Source organism: Lepidochelys kempii, chromosome 6 (genome assembly GCF_965140285.1).
Source record: "Lepidochelys kempii isolate rLepKem1 chromosome 6, rLepKem1.hap1, whole genome shotgun sequence".
NCBI classification, from domain to species: Eukaryota; Metazoa; Chordata; order Testudines; family Cheloniidae; genus Lepidochelys; species Lepidochelys kempii.
The window spans coordinates 672442-695640 of NC_136385.1; the positions used below are offsets into that span (position 1 = coordinate 672442).

Genomic DNA, 23199 nt, shown 5'->3' on the forward strand with positions numbered 1-23199 from the left:
TGGGGGGGCGGGGAGCCAGGACTCCTGGGTTCTCTCCCCCGCTCTGGGAGGGGAGTGGGGTGGGGGGGGCGGGGAGCCAGGACTCCTGGGTTCTCTCCCCCGCTCTGGGAGGGGAGTGGAGTGGGGGGGTGGGGAGCCAGGACTCCTGGGTTCTCTCCCCCGCTCTGGGAGGGGAGTGGGGTGGGGGGGGCGGGGAGCCAGGACTCCTGGGTTCTCTCCCCCGCTCTGGGAGGGGAGTGGGGTGGGGGGGCGGGGAGCCAGGACTCCTGGGTTCTCTCCCCCGCTCTGGGAGGGGAGTGGAGACAGCACTTTAATTCAGGACAGGAGGTGAGATGGTTTCAAAGATCCCAGACGCTTTATTAGTTCCAGGCACAAAGACCGTGAGGCGCCGGGGGCCCAGCTGTGCCAGGCTCGGACGCCTGGGTTCTAGCATGTCCCAAGGGGGGCAGCCCTTCTCGGGGGAAGGGTGCCCGGCCCTGCGGGGGAGTCACTCGAATCCCAGCTCCGGGACCTTCCTCCTGATCCAGCCCATGAGCCGCGGGACGCTGGTGTAAGCCCCGAGGGCGCTCCCGTCGCACTGCTGGGTGGAGCCATGGCTCACGATGCCAACCTGCGGGGCAAAGACAGAGCTGGGCCACCCCGCTCCCGCCCCCCCGCCCTGCCCCCCCGCCCTGCCGGTGCCCCCCGCTCCCGACCCGCAGCCCCTGCCCCCCAGCCCTGCCGGTGCCCCCCGCTCCCGACCCGCAGCCCCTGCCAGCCCTGCCCCCCCGCCCTGCCGGTGCCCCTCACTCCCGACCCGCAGCCCCCTGCCAGCCGAGCCCTGCCCCCCAGCCCTGCCCGTGCCCCTCACTCCCGACCCGCAGCCCCCTGCCAGCCCAGCCCTGCCCCCCAGCCCTGCCCGTGCCCCTCACTCCCGACCCGCAGCCCCCTGCCAGCCCAGCCCTGCCCCCCAGCCCTGCCCGTGCCCCTCACTCCCGACCCGCAGCCCCCTGCCAGCCCAGCCCTGCCCCCCAGCCCTGCTGGTGCCCCTCACTCCCGACCCGCAGCCCCCTGCCAGCCCAGCCCTGCCCCCCAGCTCTGCCGGTGCCCCCCACTCATAGCATCATAGAATCTCAGGGTTGAAGGGACCCCAGGAGGTATCTAGTCCAACCCCCTGCTCAAAGCAGGACCAACCCCAACTAAATCATCCCAGCCAGGGCTTTGTCAAGCCCGACCTGACTCCTTTCGGAAGGTCTTTAATCGCCCTCTGGTGGTGAATGTGTGTATTACATTTTGTCGTCTTGTGTCCACACTCCTGAGAACAGGCTGGTATTCGGGGGGGCCGAAGGGCTCGATCCGGCCCCCCGCCCTCCCCCGTGTCTGTCGGACCATCCCTGGGAGGGTCCGTCGGTCTGGGAGCGTCTCACCTGTATCCAGTGCTGGTTTCGCTTCACCACGAAGGGTCCCCCGGAATCACCTGGGGGGCAGGGGGATGGGACAGGAGGGTTTAAATCCGGGGGGTGGGGAGCCGGAGCGCAGGAAAGGGGGAGCGAAAGAAGAGGAGCAAGAAAGGAATGGGAGAACGGAGGAAGAAAGGAGAGAACCACGGAGGGGAGAGGTGAATGCGCCAAGGAGCAAAGGAAGGAGGGACCCAAGGAGGGAAAGAGTGAAGGGAGCCGGCCCGAGTGGAGGAACGAAGAGGCTGAATCCAGCGGGGAGGAGGGCAGAGAATGGAAGACCAGAGGGATGAAGCGAAGCGTGAAAGAGAGAAGGAAGGAGGGAAGAAAAGAGAGAAGGGGGGGGATGAATCAAGGAATGGAAGAAAGACAAGGAATGCAGGGGAGAAGGGCGAGGGAAGGAAGGAGGGAGCAGACGGAGGGATGAGGGGGGAATGAATGCAAGGATGCAGTGTGAACGCAGGGCCTGACCAGCAGACGACGGGAGGAGGAGAGGAGTGGAGGGCCCGGCTGCAGAGGGTGTGGGGGGGAGGCTGTGGGGGGAAGCCAGAGGGGGGGGAGCGGGGGGGGGTGCTCACCCTGGCAGGCGTCTTGACCCTTCTCTCCTACGGCACAAAACATGTCGGAGGTGATATTTTTCAGCGCCTGCTGGCAGCGCGAGCGGCTCTGCAACCAGACAGCGGGGCAGGGGAGTGAGGGGTTAATAGACCCCACCGTCCCCAGGGTGTGCGTGTGTGCCCCCTGCCGGCCGGGACGGGCCCCGCTCTGCCCCCTGCCGGCCGGGACGGGCCCCGCTCTGCCCCCCGCCGCCCCCTGCCGGCTGGGACGGGCCCCGCTCTGCCCCCTGCCGGCCGGGACGGGCCCCGCTCTGCCCCCCGCCGCCCCCTGCCGGCCGGGACGGGCCCCGCTCTGCCCCCCGCCGCCCCCTGGCCGGGACGGGCCCCGCTCTGCCCCCCGCGCCCCCTGCCGGCCGGGACGGGCCCCGCTCTGCCCCCCCTGGCCCCCTGCCGGCCGGGACGGGCCCCGCTCTGCCCCCTGCCGGCCGGGACGGGCCCCGCTCTGCCCCCCGCCGCCCCCTGCCGGCCGGGACGGGCCCCGCTCCGCCCCCCGCCGCCCCCTGCCGGCCGGGACGGGCCCCGCTCTGCCCCCCGCCGCCCCCTGCCGGCCGGGACGGGCCCCGCTCTGCCCCCCTGGCCCCCTGCCGGCCGGGACGGGCCCCGCTCTGCCCCCTGCCGGCCGGGACGGGCCCCGCTCTGCCCCCCTGGCCCCCTGCCGGCCGGGACGGGCCCCGCTCTGCCCCCTGCCGGCCGGGACGGGCCCCGCTCTGCCCCCTGCCGGCCGGGACGGGCCCCACTCTGCCCCCCTGGCCCCCTGCCGGCCGGGACGGGCCCCGCTCTGCCCCCCTGCCGGCCGGGACGGGCCCCGCTCTGCCCCCCGCCGCCCCCTGCCGGCCGGGACGGGCCCCACTCTGCCCCCCTGGCCCCCTGCCGGCCGGGACGGGCCCCGCTCTGCCCCCCGCCGCCCCCTGCCGGCCGGGACGGGCCCCACTCTGCCCCCCTGGCCCCCTGCCGGCCGGGACGGGCCCCGCTCTGCCCCCGCCGCCCCCTGCCGGCCGGGACGGGCCCCACTCTGCCCCCCGCCGCCCCCTGCCGGCCGGGACGGGCCCCGCTCTGCCCCCCGCGCCCCCTGCCGGCCGGGACGGGCCCCGCTCTGCCCCCTGCCGGCCGGGACGGGCCCCGCTCTGCCCCCCGCCGCCCCCTGCCGGCCGGGACGGCCCCGCTCTGCCCCCCGCCGCCCCCTGCCGGCCGGGACGGGCCCCACTCTGCCCCCGCCGCCCCCTGCCGGCCGGGACGGGCCCCACTCTGCCCCCCGCCGCCCCCTGCCAGCCGGGACGGGCCCCGCTCTGCCCCCCGCGCCCCCTGCCGGCCGGGACGGGCCCCGCTCTGCCCCCTGCCGGCCGGGACGGGCACCGCTCTGCCCCCCGCCGCCCCCTGCCGGCCGGGACGGGCCCCGCTCTGCCCCCCTGGCCCCCTGCCGGCCGGGACGGGCCCCGCTCTGCCCCCCGCCGCCCCCTGCCGGCCGGGACGGGCCCCGCTCTGCCCCCCCGCCGCCCCCCTGCCGGCCGGGACGGGCCCCGCTCTGCCCCCCCGCCGCCCCCTGCCGGCCGGGAGGGGCCCCGCTCTGCCCCCCCGCCGCCCCCCTGCCGGCCGGGACGGGCCCCGCTCTGCCCCCCCGCCGCCCCCTGCCGGCCGGGACGGGCCCCGCTCTGCCCCCCGCGCCCCCTGCCGGCCGGGACGGGCCCCGCTCTGCCCCCCCGCCGCCCCCTGCCGGCCGGGAGGGGCCCCGCTCTGCCCCCCCGCCGCCCCCTGCCGGCCGGGACGGGCCCCGCTCTGCCCCCCGCGCCCCCTGCCGGCCGGGACGGGCCCCGCTCTGCCCCCCTGGCCCCCTGCCGGCCGGGACGGGCCCCGCTCTGCCCCCCCGCGCCCCCTGCCGGCCGGGACGGGCCCCGCTCTGCCCCCTGCTGGCCGGGACGGGCCCCGCTCTGCCCCCCCCGCGGCCCCCTGCCGGCGGGGACGGGCCCCACTCTGCCCCCCTGGCCCCCTGCCGGCCGGGACGGGCCCCGCTCTGCCCCCCTGGCCCCCTGCCGGCCGGGACGGGCCCCGCTCTGCCCCCCGCGCCCCCTGCCAGCCGGGACGGGCCCCGCTCTGCCCCCCGCGCCCCCTGCCGGCCGGGACAGGCCCCGCTCTGCCCCCCCACGGCCCCCTGCTGGCGGGGACGGGCCCCGCTCTGCCCCCCGCGCCCCCCTGCCAGCCGGGACGGGCCCCGCTCTGCCCCCCCCGCGGCCCCCTGCTGGCGGGGACGGGCCCTGCTCTGCCCCCCGCGCCCCCTGCCAGCCGGGACGGGCCCCGCTCTGCCCCCCTGGCCCCCTGCCAGCAGGGACTGGCCCCGCTCTGCCCCCCCGCGGCCCCCTGCTGGCGGGGACGGGCCCCACTCTGCCCCCCTGGCCCCCTGCCGGCCGGGACGGGCCCCGCTCTGCCCCCCGTGCCCCCTGCCGGCCGGGACGGGCCCCGCTCTGCCCCCCCGCCGCCCCCTGCTGGCGGGGACAGGCCCCACTCTGCCCCCCGCGCCCCCTGCCGGCCGGGACGGGCCCCGCTCTGCCCCCCGCGCCCCCTGCCGGCCGGGACGGGCCCCGCTCTGCCCCCCCCGCGGCCCCCTGCTGGCGGGGACGGGCCCCGCTCTGCCCCCCCGCGGCCCCCTGCTGGCGGGGACGGGCCCCGCTCTGCCCCCACCACGGCCCCCTGCTGGCGGGGACGGGCCCCGCTCTGCCCCCCGCGCCGCCTGCCAGCTGGGACGGGCCCCGCTCTGCCCCCCTGGCCCCCTGCCAGCAGGGACGGGCCCCGCTCTGCCCCCCCGCGGCCCCCTGCTGGCGGGGACGGGCCCCACTCTGCCCCCCTAGCCTCCTGCCGGCCGGGACGGGCCCCGCTCTGCCCCCCGTGCCCCCTGCCGGCCGGGACGGGCCCCGCTCTGCCCCCCCCGCCGCCCCCTGCTGGCGGGGACAGGCCCCACTCTGCCCCCCGCGCCCCCCTGCCGGCCGGGACGGGCCCCGCTCTGCCCCCCCGCGGCCCCCTGCTGGCGGGGACGGGCCCCGCTCTGCCCCCCCGTGGCCCCCTGCTGGCGGGGACGGGCCCCGCTCTGCCCCCCGTGCCCCCTGCCGGCCGGGACGGGCCCCGCTCTGCCCCCCGCGCTCCCTGCCGGCCGGGACGGGCCCCGCTCTGCCCCCCTGGCCCCCTGCCGGCCGGGAGGGGCCCCGCTCTGCCCCCCGCTCCCCCTGCCGGCCGGGACGGGCCCCACTCTGCCCCCGTGCCCCCTGCCGGCCGGGACGGGCCCCGCTCTGCCCCCTGCCGGCCGGGATGGGCCCCGCTCTGCCCCCCTGGCCCCCTGCCGGCCGGGACGGGCCCCGCTCTGCCCCCCGCGCCCCCTGCCGGCCGGGACGGGCCCCACTCTGCTCCCCTGGCCCCCTGCCGGCCGGGACAGGCCCCGCTCTGCCCCCCGCGCCCCCTGCCGGCGGGGACGGGCCCCCGCTCTGCCCCCCGCGCCCCCTGCCGGCGGGGACGGGCCCCGCTCTGCCCCCCGCGCCCCCTGCCGGCGGGGACGGGCCCCGCTCTGCCCCCCCGTGGCCCCCTGCTGGCGGGGACGGGCCCCGCTCTGCCCCCCCATGGCCCCAGCCGGCCGGGACGGGCCCCGCTCTGCTCCCCGCCGCCCCCTGCCGGCCGGGACGGGCCCCGCTCTGCTCCCCGCCGCCCCCTGCCGGCCGGGACGGGCCCCGCTCTGCCCCCCCGCCGCCCCCTGCCGGCCGGGACGGGCCCCGCTCTGCCCCCCTGGCCCCCTGCCGGCCGGGACGGGCCCCCGCTCTGCCCCCCCGCCGCCCCCTGCCGGCCGGGACAGGCCCCGCTCTGCCCCCCCGCGGCCCCCTGCTGGCGGGGACGGGCCCTGCTCTGTGCGCCTGCCCCCTGCTGGCCATGTTGTGTGTGGCCCCCCGGGGGTGCTGCCCATACCTGGATCACCACCTCGGCCTGCTGCAGCATGCTGGTCCCCTGGGGCCGGCTGGCCGTCTTCCCCCAGCCGGTGATGACACCCCGGATTTCTCTCTCCTCCTGCTCCCCGCCGTGCCCCGTCAGGATCCCGCCTGCGGGGAGCCACAGGTCAGGGGGCCAGGCTGACCCCGGGCTTCCTTCCCTCCTGCCACCCACAGCCTCCCCTGCTGACCTTGGTACACGCACGTCTCCTCCCAGCTGGCCGCTGGCAGGTCCAGGATGTGGCTCATCTCCGCGCTGCAGGGGAGACAGACAGGCCTGGGAGGGCACCACAGAGTCAGTCACTGCTCCCCTTCCGGAGCCGGGGGGAGAACCCAAGAGTCCTGGCTCCCAGCCCCCCTGCTCTAACCCACCAGACCCCACTCCCCTCCCAGAGCCAGGTGGAGAACCCAGGAGTCCTGGCTCCCAGCTCCCCCTGCTCTAACCCACCAGACCCCACTCCTCTCCCAGAGCTGGGGGGAGAACCCAGGAGTCCTGGCTCCCAGCCCCCCTTGCTCTAACCCACTAGACCCCATTCCCCTCCCAGAACCAGGTGGAGAACCCAGGAGTCCGGCGGCCGTCTCACCGCATTTTGGGGGTGAAGGCCAGAGGGCGGGTGAGGCTGAGCAGCGCGATGTCGAAGCTGAAATCCGAGAACCCTTTGTACCCCTCGTGGACGATGATTTGCCCCACAGGGAGGCCCAGGGAATCCTTTTGGAGGGTGGTCAGCCCTGGGGTCACAGACATGCCTGTCAGCCCCCCACAGCATGGCGACCCCTGCCCAGCCCCCTGCCACCTCACCCAGCCCCCCGCCTGCTCCCCAGGGCAGAGCACCCCCTGCCGAGGCCCTTGACCCCGGGCGCCCCCAGCGTCAGTCTCACCTACAAGCACAGTCACTTGCTCCGGGGCCATGGCTCGCCCGGCCTCGGCGTCCCAGACGTTGTGGGCCGCGGTCAGGATCCAGGAGGGGGCTACGATCGAGCCCCCTCCCCTATTGTGTTGATTCTGGTGAGGGGGGGGAAAGAAGGCTCAGTGGAGGGGGTGGGAAGACCGGGCGGCCTGGGGGGGAGGGGACCAGGAGGGGCCTCCTACCTTGTCTTTGAACTTCAGAGACACCTGCCAGGGCCACTGCTTCTCCTCCGCCTGCTCCCCACGGAAAACCCGCCCGATGAGCCGGCTCCGCCCCACGCCCCGCACCCCACAGCTGAGTCCTTCGCCTGGAGACACAGAGGCAGGGGCTGAGGGGGGCTGGAGGGATCCCCCTCCCCTCCCAGGGCTGGGAGAGAACCCAGGAGTCCTGGCTCCCAGCCCCCTGCTCTAACCCACCAGCCCCCACTCCCCTCCCAGAGCCAGGGAGAGAACCCAGGTGTCCTGGCTCCCAGCCCTCCCCTCCCTGGTCTACCCACTCCCCTGCCACAGCCGGAGTGCCCCCCACTCACCCAAGCCCCGCACCAGCTGGGTGAGGGCCCCCAGGTCTCCGTAGTTCTGCAGGTAGAAGGATCTTTGGGTTCCTGGCTCCTTCGTGGCGATTCGCTCCATCTGCTCCTTGTGGGCATCCCCGACCCCCAGAGCGAAGATATCTGGGGTGAGTGGGGTGGAGGGGGTCACTAGGGAGTGCCCTCTAGGGACAAGGCCCCACGCCCCATTCCCTGCCCCCCTGAGCCAGCCAGGCCCTGCCCTCTGGCTGGATGGGAGCCGGCGCCCCCTAGAGGGGCCAGGCCCCACACCCCGTTCCCTGTTACCACGTCCACTTACCCAGGTTCTGGTCCGGGTTGGGGATGGCCGCCTGGATTCGCTCTGACACCCTGGCTGGGTCCAGCCCCACATTGTGTCTCCCTGGTGGGGCAGGAAGAGGAACCTGAGCCAAGATGCCCCCAATGGGGTGGGAGTGGGGGGCTGGGCTGGGATCCTATCCCTGGGCACTAGCCCTTGGGTTGCTGGGGGTGCCAGGGAGAGTGGGGGGCTGAGGGGGCATGGGGGTCCCTGGGGGTCCTAGGGCGGGGATGTCTGGGGGGACCCCCAGAGGCAGGAAGGTCTATGGCGGTGTTCACCCCAAATGTGTGCCCTGGGGAGGTTTCTGCCCCATGGGGGGGTGTCTCACCGCTTGTGATCAGAACCACGATGTGTTTCCTGGCGCTGGTTCTGGGCGGCGCCGTCTGGATCAGGGACAGAACCTGTCCCAGCGCCGCCCCCACGTTGGTGCCTCGCTGGGTGAAGCTGCCTGCGGGTGGGAGACGACAAGTCCGTCACCACAACAACACAACCCACACAACCCTGTCACCCCCCGCAGTCCAGTGTAACCCTCCAGCAACACGACACACCACAAGCCCGTCACCACAACAACACAACCCACACAACCCTGTCACCCCCGCAGTCCAGTGTAACCCTCCAGCAACACGACACACCACAAGCCCGTCACCACAACAACACAACCCACACAACCCTGTCACCCCGCAGTCCAGTGTAACCCTCCAGCAACACAACACCCCACAAGCCCGTCACCACAACAACACAACCCACACAACCCTGTCACCCCCGCAGTCCAGTGTAACCCTCCAGCAACACGACACACCACAAGCCCGTCACCACAACAACACAACCCACACAACCCTGTCACCCCCGCAGTCCAGTGTAACCCTCCAGCAACACGACACACCACAAGCCCGTCACCACAACAACACAACCCACACAACCCTGTCACCCCCGCAGTCCAGTGTAACCCTCCAGCAACACAACACCCCACAAGCCCGTCACCACGACACACAACCCAGCGGGCAGCAACCCCATCACCACAGCACATTGAGACAACTCCCCTCCACAACACTGCACAACAGCACAGTGAGAGCGCCCTCACCACCCGGCAACACAACAACACCAGGGCAAACCCGTTACCCTGACAACACAACACACAGTGATGACCCTGTAAACAGAACACAACACACAAGGTCAAGACCATCGTCACAATACAACATCCCTGTCGCCACAGGAAGATGACACAACCCAACATGCAATAACAAAATGACAACCCTGTCAACCTAAAACAACGCACAAGGACGATCCCGTCACCACAACACAATGACACAACACAGCTTACCACACCAGCACAACACTGAGAACACAACAGAACACAACAGACCACAACACACATCAACCCCATCACCGCAGCATGACTAACCAACATACAACAACCTCATCACCACAATGACATGACATGATGCAACAACACAATGACAACCCCATCACCACCACACAGCTACACAGCAGGAACTGCATCACACAGCCACACAAGTTAACCCACAACATAGAACACAACCCAGTGCCAGGACCCACAACTCACTTGTGTTCTGGAACTGCTCCCAGGCCGCCCCCACTTCTGCGGGACTCTGGGTCAGAACCGATACCAGCTGGGCAGAGCTGGCGAATGCCACCACTGTGAACCAGACTTTGTCAGAGACCCGGGTGGCCTGCGAGAGCCCCAGTGTTAGGGTGTCAGGGAGGAAGGGCTGGGCTAGCGGGGGGGCTGCGGGTCGGGAGTGAGGGGCACCGGCAGAGCTGGGGTGGGGCAGGGCTGGGCGAGGAGGGGGCTGCGGGTCGGGAGTGAGGGGCACCGGCAGAGCTGGGGGGGGGCAGGGCTGGGGTAGCAGGGGGCTGTGAGTCGGGAGTGAGGGGCACCGGCGGAGCTGGGGGGGGCAGGGCTGGGGTAGCAGGGGCTGCGAGTCGGGAGTGAGGGGCACCGGCGGAGCTGGGGGGGGCAGGGCTGGGGTAGCAGGGGGCTGCGAGTCGGGAGTGAGGGGCACCGGCGGAGCTGGGGGGGGCAGGGCTGGGGTAGCAGGGGGCTGTGAGTCGGGAGTGAGGGGCACCGGCGGAGCTGGGGGGGGGCAGGGCTGGGGTAGCAGGGGGCTGGGAGTCGGGAGTGAGGGGCACCGGCGGAGCTGGGGGGGGGCAGGGCTGGGGTAGCAGGGGGCTGCGAGTCGGGAGTGAGGGGCACCGGCGGAGCTGGGGGGGGCAGGGCTGGGGTAGCAGGGGGCTGCGGGTCGGGAGTGAGGGGCACCGGCAGAGCTGGGGGGGGCAGGGCTGGGCTGGCAGGGGGCTGTGAGTCAGGAGTGAGGGGCACCGGCGGAGCTGGGGGGGGCAGGGCTGGGGTAGCAGGGGGCTGTGAGTCGGGAGTGAGGGGCACCGGCGGAGCTGGGGGGGGCAGGGCTGGGGTAGCAGGGGGCTGCGAGTCGGGAGTGAGGGGCACCGGCAGAGCTGGGGGGGGCAGGGCTGGGGTAGCAGGGGGCTGCGGGTCGGGAGTGAGGGGCACCGGCAGAGCTGAGGGGGGCAGGGCTGGGGTAGCAGGGGGCTGTGAGTCGGGAGTGAGGGGCACCGGCAGAGCTGGGTGGGGGCAGGGCTGGGCTGGCAGGGGGCTGCGGGTCGGGAGTGAGGGGCACCGGCAGAGCTGGGGGGGCAGGGCTGGGGTAGCAGGGGGCTGTGAGTCGGGAGTGAGGGGCATCGGCAGCACTGGCCTCTGCTTACCTGCTCCATGACGGCGATGATGAATTCCCCACTCATTTTCACATTCTCTGCCCCAACGCTGCCCGATGCGTGCACGACAAAGTATATGTTGGTGCCTGGGGGTGGGGGTGAGTTAGACAAAGACAGGAAAGGAGCCTCCCCCACAGCCCTCAGGGTCCCCAGCCCCCCCACCCCCTGCCATGGCCTTGGGCAACCCTGGCTGGGACGAGACGGCTAGAGGGAAAAAAGGGGTTTTGAGATCAACAGTCAGGGACAACCCGCTAATCTGCATGGGAGCTACCCCTGCTGTCTGCCTGTCCATCCATCCATCCATCCATCCATCCATCCATCCATCCATCCATCCATCCATCCATCCATCCCCCATGTGATCCACCCATCTCATCCATCCCCCCTGCCTTATATCCATCCATCCATCCATCCATCCATCCATCCATCCATCCATCCATCCATCCATCCATCCATTTCCCCTGCCATCATCCATCCATCTCCCCGCCATCCATCCCATCCATCCGTCTGTCCATCCGTCCATTCTCCCATCCATCCCTCTATTCCCTCACTGCCTCTCCCTCATCCACTGTCCTGATCCAGAAGACTAGAGCCCTGCACGGATACAAAAATCTCTCTGCTTCCAATCTGTGGAGCGCCACGGATTTGCAGGGTGCTCCTTACTGGGGCCAGGCTGTGGCTCTGGGGCACCCACCCCCCGGAGCCCGGGCGGGCCGCTGTGGGGAGGCTGGGGCCCTCCACCTGCCCTGGGCAGGGCCCCGAGCAGTCCCCAGCTAGTGTCCGTGCCCCCCAGGTCCCCTGCCTAGGGCAGGTGGAGGGTCTGTGCTGTGGTTCCTCACAGCTGCCCGCCTGGCTCTTACCGTCAGAGCCCTGCGCTGCTCTCCGCAGAACTGGTCTGTGGACGGAAAGCGGAGACCCGCGGATTCACAGGGCTCTGTCAATGCCTGTGGGATGCCCAAGTGGATCTTTGGGGCTGGGCTTGGGCCCCCCAGTCCTTGGGGCTCCTGGCTGAGCATGTTGGGGGTGGGGAGCAGGGGCCGGTGCCCCCAGGATGGGGGGCAACACGCTGACCCTGACCTGTTTGTGCATGCGCCGTGATTTCTTCCGACATGTCCAGGTGCTTGGCCACAGAGCTCACGTTGTCGTAGGCGTAGCGGCCTGGGGGTTCAGAGCTGGTCAGCAGGGGGGTACGGATGGGGGTGGGGTGCAGGGAGACCCCCATGGGATGCGGGGGCCTGGACAGCCACCCCAATGGGGTACAGTACAGACCATCCCTTGGGAACCACGGGAGTGGGCCCAGCGCTGGGTGGCTGGAAGGGGGTTGGATGGATGCAGACATGGGGCGGATGGAAAGACAGACACACAAGGGACAGAAGGACCCCCGGGTCAGGGGGACAGCTGGGGCTCGGCGTGCGACTCACCCTCACACCGTGGCTCCTCCCCCGACCACTGGCCCGAGTTCTGGCAGACGCGGCGGGGAGAGCCCCGCAGCACCAGCTCCTGGAGGCAGGTGAATCTCACGGCTCGGCCTGGCTCGAAGACGTGGCCCTGGCGATGCCCCCCAAGGGGGATGCCTGGCCAGGGGCACAGGGAGTCTGCAGGGAGACAGACCCCAGCTGCATTAACCACCCGGGGTAGGGGCTGCATGGTCGGGAGTCCCCACAGAGTGGGGATAGATGGGAATGGGCGATTCCCGCTCCCACTGCTCTAACCACCAGCCCCCACTCCCCGCCCAGAGCCCGGAGAACCCAGGCGTCCTGGCTCCCAGCCCCCGCCCAGTCCCACTCACCCTCGGGGTCGCACGCGGCCGTGCGGCCGCTCCACTCGCCGTTGGCCAGGCAGGTGCGGTGGGCTGCGCCGAAGAGCCGGTGCCCGGGCTGGCAGTGGAAGGTGATCGTGTCCCCGACCCGGTACTTGTTCTGCCGAGGCTGATGCCACCCGTTCTCGAAGGTGATGTAGCCAGTGCAGGTGTAGGCTGCAGCGGAGAGAGGGGAGGCGCAGGACTCCTGGGTTCTCAGAGCGGAGGGGGGTCGAGTGCGTCAGAGCAGGCGGGGCTGGGAGCTAGGACTCCTGGGTTCTCTCCCCGGCTCTGGGAGGGGAGTGGGGGCTGGGAGCCAGACGCCTGGGTTCTCTCCCCGGCTCTGGGAGGGGAGTGGGGGCTGGGAGCCAGGATGCCTGGGTTCTCTCCCCGGCTCTGGGAGGGGAATGGGAGTCTAGTGGTTAGAGCAGTGGAGGCTTGGAGCCAGGACTCCTGGGTTCTACTCACTGATGCAGGAGGGTCTCTGGGCTGACTCGAAGGCATTCCTCAGAGGTGACCACTTCCCGCTAGACTGACAGACCCTCCAGCTCACAGGGTAGGCGTAGCTGTTCGGGGGGCAGCGATACTCCAGGATGCTGCCATTGGTTCGGATCTTGGGGTACACAACCTCACCCCCTTGGATACCTTCCGCATCCCCACAAACTGCATCTGGGAGAGAAAAAGCAGGGGGCTGCGGGTCGGGAGTGGGGGGCACCTGCAGGGCTGGGGGGGCAGGGCTGGGCTGGCAGGGGGCTGCGGGTCGGGAGTGGGGGGCACCTGCAGGGCTGGGGGGGCAGGGCTGGGCTAGCAGGGGGCTGCGGGTCGGGAGTGGGGGGCACCTGCAGGGCTGCGGGGGCAGGGCCGGGCTAGCAGGGGGCTGCAGGTCGGGAGTGAGGGGCACCTGCAGGGCTGCGGGGGCAGGGCCGGGCTAGCAGGGGGCTGCAGGTCGGGAGTGGGGGGCACCTGCAGGGTTGGGGGGGCAGGGCTGGGCTGGCAGGGGGCTGTGGGTTGGGAGTGAGGGGCACCGGTAGAGCTGGGGGGGCAGGGCTGGGCTAGCAGGGGGCTGCGGGTCGGGAGTGAGGGGCACCGGTAGAGCTGGGGGGGCAGGGCTGGGCTAGCAGGGGGCTGCGGGTCGGGAGTGAGGGGCAGTGTCAGAGTTAAGGAGGGCCCAGGCCCCCGGGGAGGTGGAGGAGGAATTTCTTACCACACAGGCCGTGTCGGAGGAGGAGGAGGAGGAGGAGGAAGGGGACGTGTTCCATGGCCCCAGAGTCTTTGGGGGGTCTGAGCAGTGGGGAGAACGGAGGCTCCTTTCCAAGCTGGGCAGGAAGGTGGAGTGGGGGGAGGAGCGTGGGAGCTGATATTTTGGTCTCTGAAACCTCTAGCTGGAAAGAGGAACTGGCATGTGGTTCCCAGAATATGATGCTGCTTTATCCCTCCCCAAGCTAGGAGAGAACCCAGGAGTCCTGCCTCCCAACCCCCCCACCCCCACTCTACCCACTAGACCCCACTCCCCTCCCCAGGCTGGGTTAGAACCCCGGTGTCCTGCCTCCCAGTCCCTTCTAACCCACCAGACCTCACCCCCCTCCCAGAGCTGGGGAGAGAACCCAGGAGTCCTGGCTTTCTCTGCACCCTCGATCTTGGCTACCCTCCCCCTTTTCCCCACTTCCTCTGTCTCTGAAACAGAAAAACTGAGTCAGAAAACCTGGTCTCCCCCTCCCTTGAGCCAGCCAGTCCCCCGGTCTGGGGCCAGATTGAATCCCATGCTGCCCAGATGGGACAGGCCCCGTGATCCACCCGCCCCCCCGTACCTGGCTGGAGCTAAGCTCAGAGCTGATGGGGCTGGGGTTGGATTCTGTCGGCTGATCTCCTCTCTCTCTATATCTAAACACACACACACACACCGTGTGTGGAGGGAGGTGCCCGGCCTGAGCCCAGCCCCACCTAGATATCGATTTTATGGGCACACTAACCATCCTGCTACACATCCTGTACTCCTGGGTTCTCTGCCCAGCTCTGGGAGGGGAGTGGGGGCTGGTGGGTTAGAGCAGGGGGCTGGGAGCCAGGACTCCTGGGTTCTCTGCCCAGCTCTGGGAGGGGAGTGGGGGCTGGTGGGTTAGAGCAGGGGGGACTGGGACTCCTGGGTTCTATCCCCGGCTCTGGGACGAGTGTGGGGACGAATGGTTAGAGCTGGGGGGCCTTGGAGCCAGGAATTGTGGGTCCTATCCGAGCTCTGGGAGGGAAGCAGGGTCCAGGGGTTAGAGCAGCAGGGGCTGGGAGCCAGGACTCCGGGGTTCTCATATCTGTGCAGGGGGCTGGGTGCAGCTGCACGGGAGTTGATGAGTTGATATTTTGAGTTGATATTTTGGGAGCTGGTTCCCTGCACGGGGTTTCACTTCATGTTTCCTTTTTGCTGTCCTGCTCTGGGCGTTGGGGGTTCAGAGAAATCACAGCCCCTCAGGTGACCAAAAAAGGGAAGGGGGGGTGGGGTGGAGGCAGCTGGCTGGAGGGAGGAACTCTCATCGATCAGAAGAGAGGATAGCGGGGTTGAGACACAGAGAAAGAAAGAGAGAAAAAGACGCCGGAGTAGGTAGGCTCTGGGGGGTCAGGGCAGAGGGCCCAGCTACCTCAGCGCCCTCCCCAGCCCCAGCCATGAGGGGCTAAGTAGGGGCTGGTCCCTTGCGGGCAGCAGAGGGGATGGATCACTAGACCTGATGTGGGGCGGGCAGGGGCAGGGTGGGAGGATGGGAATTGGGGAGCATGAGGCGGGGTGTGAGGTGTAGAGACAACAGAGGAGCTGAGCTGAGGAATGGGAAAGCAGGGAAGAAAGAAATGAACGTGGGAAAGAAAGCCAGGAAAGAGGGAATGAGAGAAAGGGAACAAGACAGACAAGGGAGTGAGAAGGAAGGAAAGGAAGCAAGGAGGGAGCAATGAGTGAACTTTAGGGGCCCTGCTCCCAGCTATAGCTCTAATCCTCCCTCCCCACAACCCCGCAGATGGCTGCCGTTGTTGCTGCCCTGGCCCGTCTCCACCCGGCACTGGCCATCCTGGGCAGTGATGCCCAATGCCACAGCCTGGCCCCCTGGTATTTCCTCCTGGGCCTCCGCCTCGTTGCTCTCTTTGTGGCTGATGGACCGTGGGCTTCGGTGAAACCAGACCTGGCCTGTAACTGGACCTCGGTCAATGGGGACTCCCAACCGTTCTGTGCCGCCCTGTGCTACAACCAGCACTTCCGAGCCCCCATCTCCTCATTCTGGGGCTTCGCCTTCCTCGCCACCCTGCTCCCCATGGGCCTCATGCTGCTGATTCATGCCCAGTTCAGCCGACGGGCTGCGGCCAGAGGGGACAAGGAGTCAGCAGGACCAACTGATGCAACCAATATGGCCGCCAAACCCAACATGGCTGCCAAAACCAAGCTGGCTGGAGAGCCCAATATGGCCACTGGAGCCAACTGGGTTGACATAATTAATATGGACTCTGAGTCCCAACGGGCTGGCCAGTCCAAGATGGCCACTCCAGGAGCTAAGATGGCTGCCAGCTCAGCCTGGCGCTCCCCAGCATTTGGTTTATGCGTGGTGCTGCTCCTGGCTATTGAGCTGGGCTTCTTGTGGGCTATGCTGGCCCTACAGTTACCCTTGGTGTCAGGGGCCTACTTCCAGTGCCGCCCTGGGGCTCCCCCCTGCCCCCTGGCCCTGGAGTGTGTCCTGTCGGGGCAGGCAGACAAGAAGATGGCGCTGGTGACTCTGGCCTTCACAGCCTGTGTCAATATAGCCTCCTGTCTTGCCTATGGGATCATGAGGCTGGGGAGGGCGGCCCAGTGCCAGGGGAGATAGGGGTGAGGGAATGAGTGTGGGAAGAAGGGGAGTAGGGAGTGGGGGGAAGAGGGACTGGTGTCACGGAGTCCCTGGGCGATGCTCTGGAGCTGCTCCCCATGAAGCCAGTCAGGACTCTGGGGCAGTCGCCTTTCTGTGAGCAGCCTGTCTGCAGGACACACAGCTCACACAGCTTCCACCTTCCTGGGTCTGACCTCGGAGCCTTCAGCATCCTCTGCCCCTCCGTGCGCTTCCCCCAGCGAGTCCGCTCAGGTGGGGCTCCTGGGGAAGCCAGAGGGTCCTGCACCCCAACTTCGCATTCAGACGGGACTCTCAGCCAGCCAGGAAAACAGAAGGTTTATTAGATGACAGGAACATGGTCTAACACAGAGCTTGTAGGTGCAGAGAACAGGACCTCTCAGCTGGGTCCATTTTGGGGGGCAGTGAGCCAGACAACCACGTCTGCACTTCACTCCATGTCCCAGCCAGCCCCAAACTGACTCCCCCTCCAGCCCCCCTCCTCTGGGCTTTGTCCCTTTCCCGGGCCAGGTGGTCACCTGATTCCTTTGTTCTCCAACCCTTTAGCTCTCACCTTGCAGGGGGGAAGGTCCAGGCCATCAGTTGCCAGGAAACAGGGTGTCGGCCATTCCCTGTGTCCAGACTCCTGCACACACCGGCCCTCTAGGGCTCTGCAATGATCATACACCCTTACCCCACCACCTAGATACTTAAGAACTGCCTAGGGGAAACTGAGGCACCCCCACACTATTCAGAGGAAACATTAAGAAGAGTCCCACTTCGTCACAAGGGGAAACTGAGGCACCCCCACAATATTCAGAGGAAACATTAAGAACAGGCCCACTTCGTCACATCTCTCCCCCCTTCGAGATCGAACTGAGCGGGGTCACTTTACCCGGTGACCTGGGGAAGTTCGAAGCCACCAATGTTCCCATGGATGCCCCAGCATCTCTCCCATTCCTTGGTAGGAGTTACACCAGGCCCTTCCAGTTTCACGCCCTCCCTTAGGTCGGGGGTGGTCGATAGCACTAGCAGGCTGCATGTGGGAAGGTTTCTGCAGCCCATGCCCTTTGGCCACCCCAAAACCCCAGGGGGTCAAACTGGGATTGGGTTTTCTCCCAGAGCTCCAGTCTGGAGGGCTGCAATTCGGGCTCTCTTGGTTAAGGGCCCCCATCTTGACCTGGGCCACATACTGTTCACTTACAGAACTAGAATGGAGACATCCCTTTCTCCACAACCTTGTCTCCCCAACAAGCTGGCCAAACACAGCCACTTGGTTATAGGACGGTATACCTTTCTTAACAGCTTTCACTCCATCTGAGACCTTCTCAAAGCTATCCACACTGGATCTTTCAACAGGAAAGTCAGTGGATCCATTCACAACAGAAAATTTCTGGCTGTTAGGAACTGAAACTTTCTTGATTAAATCATTTTCACACCCTTCAGTTGCAGTAAACTGCTTGCAAAGACTCCATGAGGATTCCTTTCCCTAGGGCTTTTCTATGCAACAATTCACCCCTCACAGAAATTCTGCTCTTACCCTCTTTACCTAGGGCTTGCTCTAGGGGAACACTTTCCTGAGCAACAACAGACTCTTTCTGGGTCTCCCTTACATCCAGAATCACCTCTGGCCCATCAGGCGGATTCCTACACAATCTCCTTTCAGGCAAACTTACAGACTTCCTAGATAAAAGGTTAGAAGCATTCTCCTTCCCTTTGCCACACACAAGTTCAGGAATCTTTTCCTCCTTGCTACAGGTTTCCACACCCTCAGTAGGTAACACAATCACACACTTTCATGCTCTCCTTGTGCCCTGGCTAGGATCTCACCCTGATTAGACAGAGTTGCTCCACCCTTTCCAACAACACACTAGCAACAGGCAAAATACAAGCACCAGAATTGTCTGGTCTCGGGGATTTTACATAGACCCTAACTGGATGCGACCTAGTTACAGGGCCATTCTCCCGAGCAGACACAAACTTAGGACCCTTCCCTTCCTGGGCTTTAGCTGAATCCAGAACCAGCTCTGAGACAACTGCACGACCCTCAACCATCACAGGCTGAAAGGCCCCTTCTGTCTGCTCCACAGACCAAGAAGAGCCGGACACACTTTCTCCTTTACCAGACACACAGGTTGGGATCTCATTCCCTTTGTCCCAGCACACAAGGCTGGTCACAGACAACTGCTTGGAGATCAGGGTAGCTCCCTCCATAGGCAAGTCAATACCCCTGACAGACAGAGACCCATTTCCTTCACTGTCCCAATTCTCCACCCAGCTAACAGGTAAGGTCCAGGGACTCTCATCTTCCACTCTCCTCGCCTTCCCACCCTGCTGATTGGACACAGCCATCAGATCACAAGGCTGCCTAGGCTCATCCAAACTTTCCTTACCAAGCACCTTGCCACTCCCCACAGATCCCCTGCCCTGCCTGTGTCTCCCCCCACTCAGCTGGGGTCTCAGCTCCCACTGTGCTCAGCACTGCCCTTGCTGTCCCAGTGGGAGCAGGCCACTGCTTTCCTCAATGCATCAGAGCCAGCGAGAGTCCCCACTCTGGTGTGCAAGGGGGCAGGGAGCATCTCTCTGTCCCACCCAGCCCCAGGGGTCTGGTCACAGGCAGGCAGGTAGCCTGAGCCTAGCCGCTCCTCCCCCCTGCCAGCCAGGTCATCTGCATTTTCACTGACCATTTCCCTCTGCACGGATTGGTTCCCTGGATTCAAATTCAAACCCTTGGCAAAAAGAAAAGGAGTACTTGTGGCACCTTAGAGACTAACCAATTTATTTGAGCATGAGCGCCTGGATCGTGTCCCAAAGAGACACAGTCACCCCACAACAGGGTCTCGCAGCTGGTGTCCTGGGGCACCCCAACGACAAGCCAGCCCCACCCCTCCTGGGTCTGCACAGGGATCTGGGCCATAGGCAGGGCGAGGGGCTTCGTCCCTGGGACCCTCACCCAGCTCACCCAGCCCCTCAGCCTCTGAGGCTGCACCACCCAGGGCCTGACACCAGTTCTCTCTGTCCCAGGATCTCGCCACCCCAGGAATGTCTCCCCATTGACCATCACCTTCCGCTCCCCCGGGGGTCCGAGGGGCCTGGCCCCAGGAAACTCCACACAGACATAGAGGTTGGGACCAGGAGTGGGAGCGTGTCCACCTCCCCACCCATCGGGCTGATGGAGTCTGTGGCCTTGGGACCCAGCAAGGGAGCTAGACACCGGGGCTTTTCCGCAGGGTCCCCCTGGTTCAAATCTCCTGCCTGCTCAAAGGCAGTGAGGTGGCATCCACCCCCCCACCCTTAACCAGGGGCAGCGATTTAGTCTCGAGGTTCCCTGTGGAACTGGCCCCCCGGGGTCTATCCCCACTCACCCCGGGGAGGTCCCCTAGGCCTCTCCGCTCCCCCACCGCCAGTTCATGCTGCTGCTGCTTCTGCAGCTCTTTCTCGGGCTCTCGCTGTCTCTCACAGTCCTCTTGCTCTCTCGGACTCAGCTCCAATCCCGTCCGTCTCCGATCCCCCGATGGGGAACCCGATCGTGAAGACCCCCGTCTGGTCGGAGGAGTCTTGGGGATGCCTGGCTCCCACTCCAGCTGCTCCCAGATCCTGCGATAGCCCCATTTGAGTCAGGAATCTGTTCCTTAGAGCGGTCATCCTCCTCCAGCTGCACGATTAACTCTGCTTTGGTGAACTTTCCAACGCTCAACCCTCTCTTTCTGTACAGGGTTACAATGTCCTTCTTAAGGAGACGGTGACAGACCATCACTCCGCTCCTCCCAAGTTGTTGTGGACTCACAGGCCCGTGTGTTCTCAGCTCCCCACGGTTTCCAGGGAGAACCCCTAGTGTGCCAGCCCTTCTCGAGGTCACCACCTCTTTGCCAGGGTCGAGCTGCAGACTCCTCCGCCCCTTGGACTGGTCGCTGCAATCCCCAGGGGAACCCTGTTACTGCAAAAGTCCTTCTCTCTCCCCGCGCCAAGCTGCAGGCTCCTCCGCCCCTGAGACTGCTCACTGCAGTCCCCAGGGGGACCCCATTACTGCACAGTCCTTCTCGCTGGTCACACACTCCCAGGGGTTAACCGCCCCCCGAAACCGCTCCTCTCTGAGCCTTCAGCAGGCCTGGTCCTCGGCAATCCCCCTTCGTGTTACTGCTCCCCAGTCACTTACTGCAGGAAGCGCCATCCACGGGGTGCAGTACATCCCACCGCTGCCACCAGTTGTCACGGAGTCCCTGGGCGATGCTCTGGAACTGCTCCCCATGAAGCCAGTCAGGACTCTGGGGCAGTCGCCTTTCTGTGAGCAGCCTGTCTTCAGGACACACAGCTCACACAGCTTCCACCTTCCTGGGTCTGACCTCGGAGCATTCAGCATCCTCTGCCCCTCCGTGCGCTTCCCCCAGCGAGTCCGCTCAGGCGGGGCTCCTGGGGAAGCCAGAGGGTCCTGCACCCCAACTTCGCATTCAGACGTGACTCTCAGCCAGCCAGTAAAACAGAAGGTTTATTAGACGACAGGAACATGGTCTAAAACAGAGCTTGCAGGTGCAGAGAACGGGACCCCTCAGCTGGGTCCATTTTGGGGGCAGTGAGCCAGACAACCACCTCTGCACTTCACTCCATGTCCCAGCCAGCCCCAAACTGAAACTCCCTCCAGCCCCTCCTCCTCTGGGCTTTGTTCCTTTCCCGGGCCAGGTGGTCACCTGATTCCTTTGTTCTCCAACCCTTTAGCTCTCACCTGGCAGGGGGGAAGGGCCCAGGCCATCAGTTGCCAGGAAACAGGGTGTCGGCCATTCTCTGTGTCCAGACTCCTGCACACACCGGCCCTCTAGGGCTCTGCAATGATCATACACCCTTACCCCACCCCCTAGATACTTAAGAACTGCCTAGGGGAAACTGAGGCACCCCCACACTATTCAGAGGAAACATTAAGAAGAGTCCCACTTCGTCACAAGGGGAAACTGAGGCACCCCCACAATATTCAGAGGAAACATTAAGAACAGGCCCACTTCGTCACAACTGGTTGAAAGATTCAACATGGCTGCCCAGCCCAAACTGGATGGTGTATCCATGACAACTGTCCAGCCCAAGCTGGTTGACGTATCCATGGTGGCTGCCCAGCCCAAAGTGATTGGCGTATCCAAGATGGCCGCCCTGCTCAAGGTGATTGGCGTATCCAAGATGGCGGCCCTGCTCAAGGTGATTGGCATTATCCAGGATGGCAGGGAAGGGGAAGGAAAGGAGGGAACCTGTAGAATCATGGAATATTGAGCAGACCCCTCTCACAGAGCAGAGACCCCCATCTATCTACCATCAGTGACATGGGTGTGGGCATGACACAGAGGGAACCTGGACTGACCTTATGGGAGGGGTGAACAAATTCCTCTCCCCTCCCACAATGCACCTCTGCTACTGTGTATGCTCAAAGATGGCCAAGAATGCAGCCACCTCTGGAGTGGGGCATGGGGGCTGGTTATAAGGGGACTCCTCACCTGGTGCTCAGATGTGGTCTTCTCTGGGGTGAGGTGCAGCGGCTGTTTATATGGGGACCCCTCGCCCAGCACTGAGATGCGATCACTTCTGGGGAGGGGTGTAGAGGCTGTTTATATGGGGACCCCTTGCCCGGTGATGAGGTCAGCACTGACTACTAGGGGAGAGCACCCGTACTGAGCCTCCCAGTACAAATTCCTTTCAGAATTGGGTCCTATAGGGCTGATTTGTTGTGGTTCAAACATTTATCAAACTGCTTATTTTGACAACTGGTTTATAAAAGTTATGATTGTCCCAATATGCTCAAAGTTCAACTTAAATACGAGAGACTGTGGAATGGGAGCTGGGGCGGGGGAGGGATGGGAGCCCAGACTCCTGTGGGAGGGGAGTGGGGTCTAGTGGGTTAGAGCAGGGGGCAGGAGCCAGGACTCCTGGGTTCCTTCTAGCTGCAGAGGAAGCTGTGAAGTGCTGGCAAGTTTCCCTTTGGTGGATTGTGTTTTGAGGTCACAACATGGACTGGGGCACAAGGTGGGTGGGGGGCGGAGGCAACTGGCTCGTGTTGTGACTCTCCCAGAAGGAAGGAAGGAAATAAGAGAGGGAGGACGAACAGAGAGAGAGAAAGAGAGACTCAATGAGCGGAACAGGTACTGGGACACAGGCTGCAAGGGTGGGCGGTGGCTGGAAATCCAGCAGGGGGCGTTGTGAGCTGCTGTCACAGTGTTGCGCCCCCCAGGTTGGCGTAAGAGGGTTGGGGTGCTGGGTGTGCGTATCATGGCCCGGGCAAGGGGATGGGGAGCTGGAAAAGTCAGGAGAGAACTCCTTGTCTGGGTGGGGCCAGATGCGGTTGGACTGGTTCTGGATTGAGTCAGAGCTGCAGGAGAAGTGGGAGAGTGAAAGGGAATGTGGGATGGACTAGGGTGACATGGAGAAAGGAAAATGGGAATAAGAAAGAAATAAAGAAAGAGGGAACAAGGGAAAGAAAGAAAACATGAGAATGGGGAAAGAAAGAAAGAAAGAAAGAAAGAAAGAAAGAAAGAAAGAAAGAAAGAGGGAGAGTCAGAAAGAAAAAAGAAAGAAGGAAGGAAAGAGAAACAGAATGAGGGAATCAGAGAGAAAAAAAAACAAAGAAAAGAAAGAAAGGTCTGAACAAGGAGATAAGAAAGAAAGAAAGAAAGAGTAAGGCGAAGAAAGAAAGAATGAATGAAAGAAAATGAGGGAATAAGGGAGAGAAAGAAAAAAGAGAATGAGGGAATGAGGAAGAGACAGACAGAAAGAATGAATGAAAGAAATGAAGGAATTATGGAAAGAAAAAGAAAGAAGGAAGGAAAGAGAAACAGAATGAGGGAATCAGAGAGAAAAAAACAAAGGAAAGAAAGAACGGTCTGAACAAGGGGATAAGAAAGAAAGAAAGAAAGAAAGAAAGAAAGAAAGAAAGAAAGAAAGACAAGGATGAGAGAATGAGAAAAAAATAAATAAAATGGAAGGAGAGAAAGGGGAACCAGGGAATGAGAAAGAAGGAAAACAGGGAAAACGAACACAAGACAAAGAAGGAGTGAGTGGATGAGAAAAGA

At 65.5% G+C, this 23199-nt stretch overlaps 1 protein-coding gene across 1 annotated transcript; it reads right to left on the reverse strand.

The window, feature by feature from the left end:
* Positions 1–333: 333 nt before the first annotated feature.
* On the reverse strand, positions 334–14205 carry LOC140913707 (complement factor B). The gene is made up of 19 exons (XM_073350507.1): positions 14138–14205; positions 13534–13711; positions 12798–12998; positions 12321–12506; positions 11953–12126; positions 11609–11689; positions 10526–10620; positions 9348–9474; positions 8112–8231; positions 7766–7846; positions 7450–7590; positions 7103–7227; positions 6892–7015; positions 6597–6741; positions 6204–6289; positions 5993–6123; positions 2015–2102; positions 1407–1456; positions 334–610 (listed from the first exon to the last, which is right to left on the reverse strand). The coding sequence occupies exons 2-19, from the start codon at positions 13586–13588 to the stop codon at positions 488–490; spliced, it is 2133 nt and encodes a 710-aa protein (XP_073206608.1). The 5' UTR covers positions 13589–13711; positions 14138–14205; the 3' UTR covers positions 334–487.
* Positions 14206–23199: the final 8994 nt, after the last annotated feature.

What these genes read in the sequence shown, in the direction of transcription:
- LOC140913707 (XM_073350507.1), bottom strand. Translation starts at nt 13,588, where the DNA reads ATGGAACACGTCCCCTTCCTCCTCCTCCTCCTCCTCCTCCGACACGGC. An exon ending in CCAGAGACCCTCCTGCATCA is followed by an intron (nt 12,507 to 12,797) that starts GTGAGTAGAACC and finishes TCTCCGCTGCAG; the next exon opens with CCTACACCTGCACTGGCTAC. An exon ending in CTCTGAAGTTCAAAGACAAG is followed by an intron (nt 7,016 to 7,102) that starts GTAGGAGGCCCC and finishes CCCCCTCACCAG; the next exon opens with AATCAACACAATAGGGGAGG.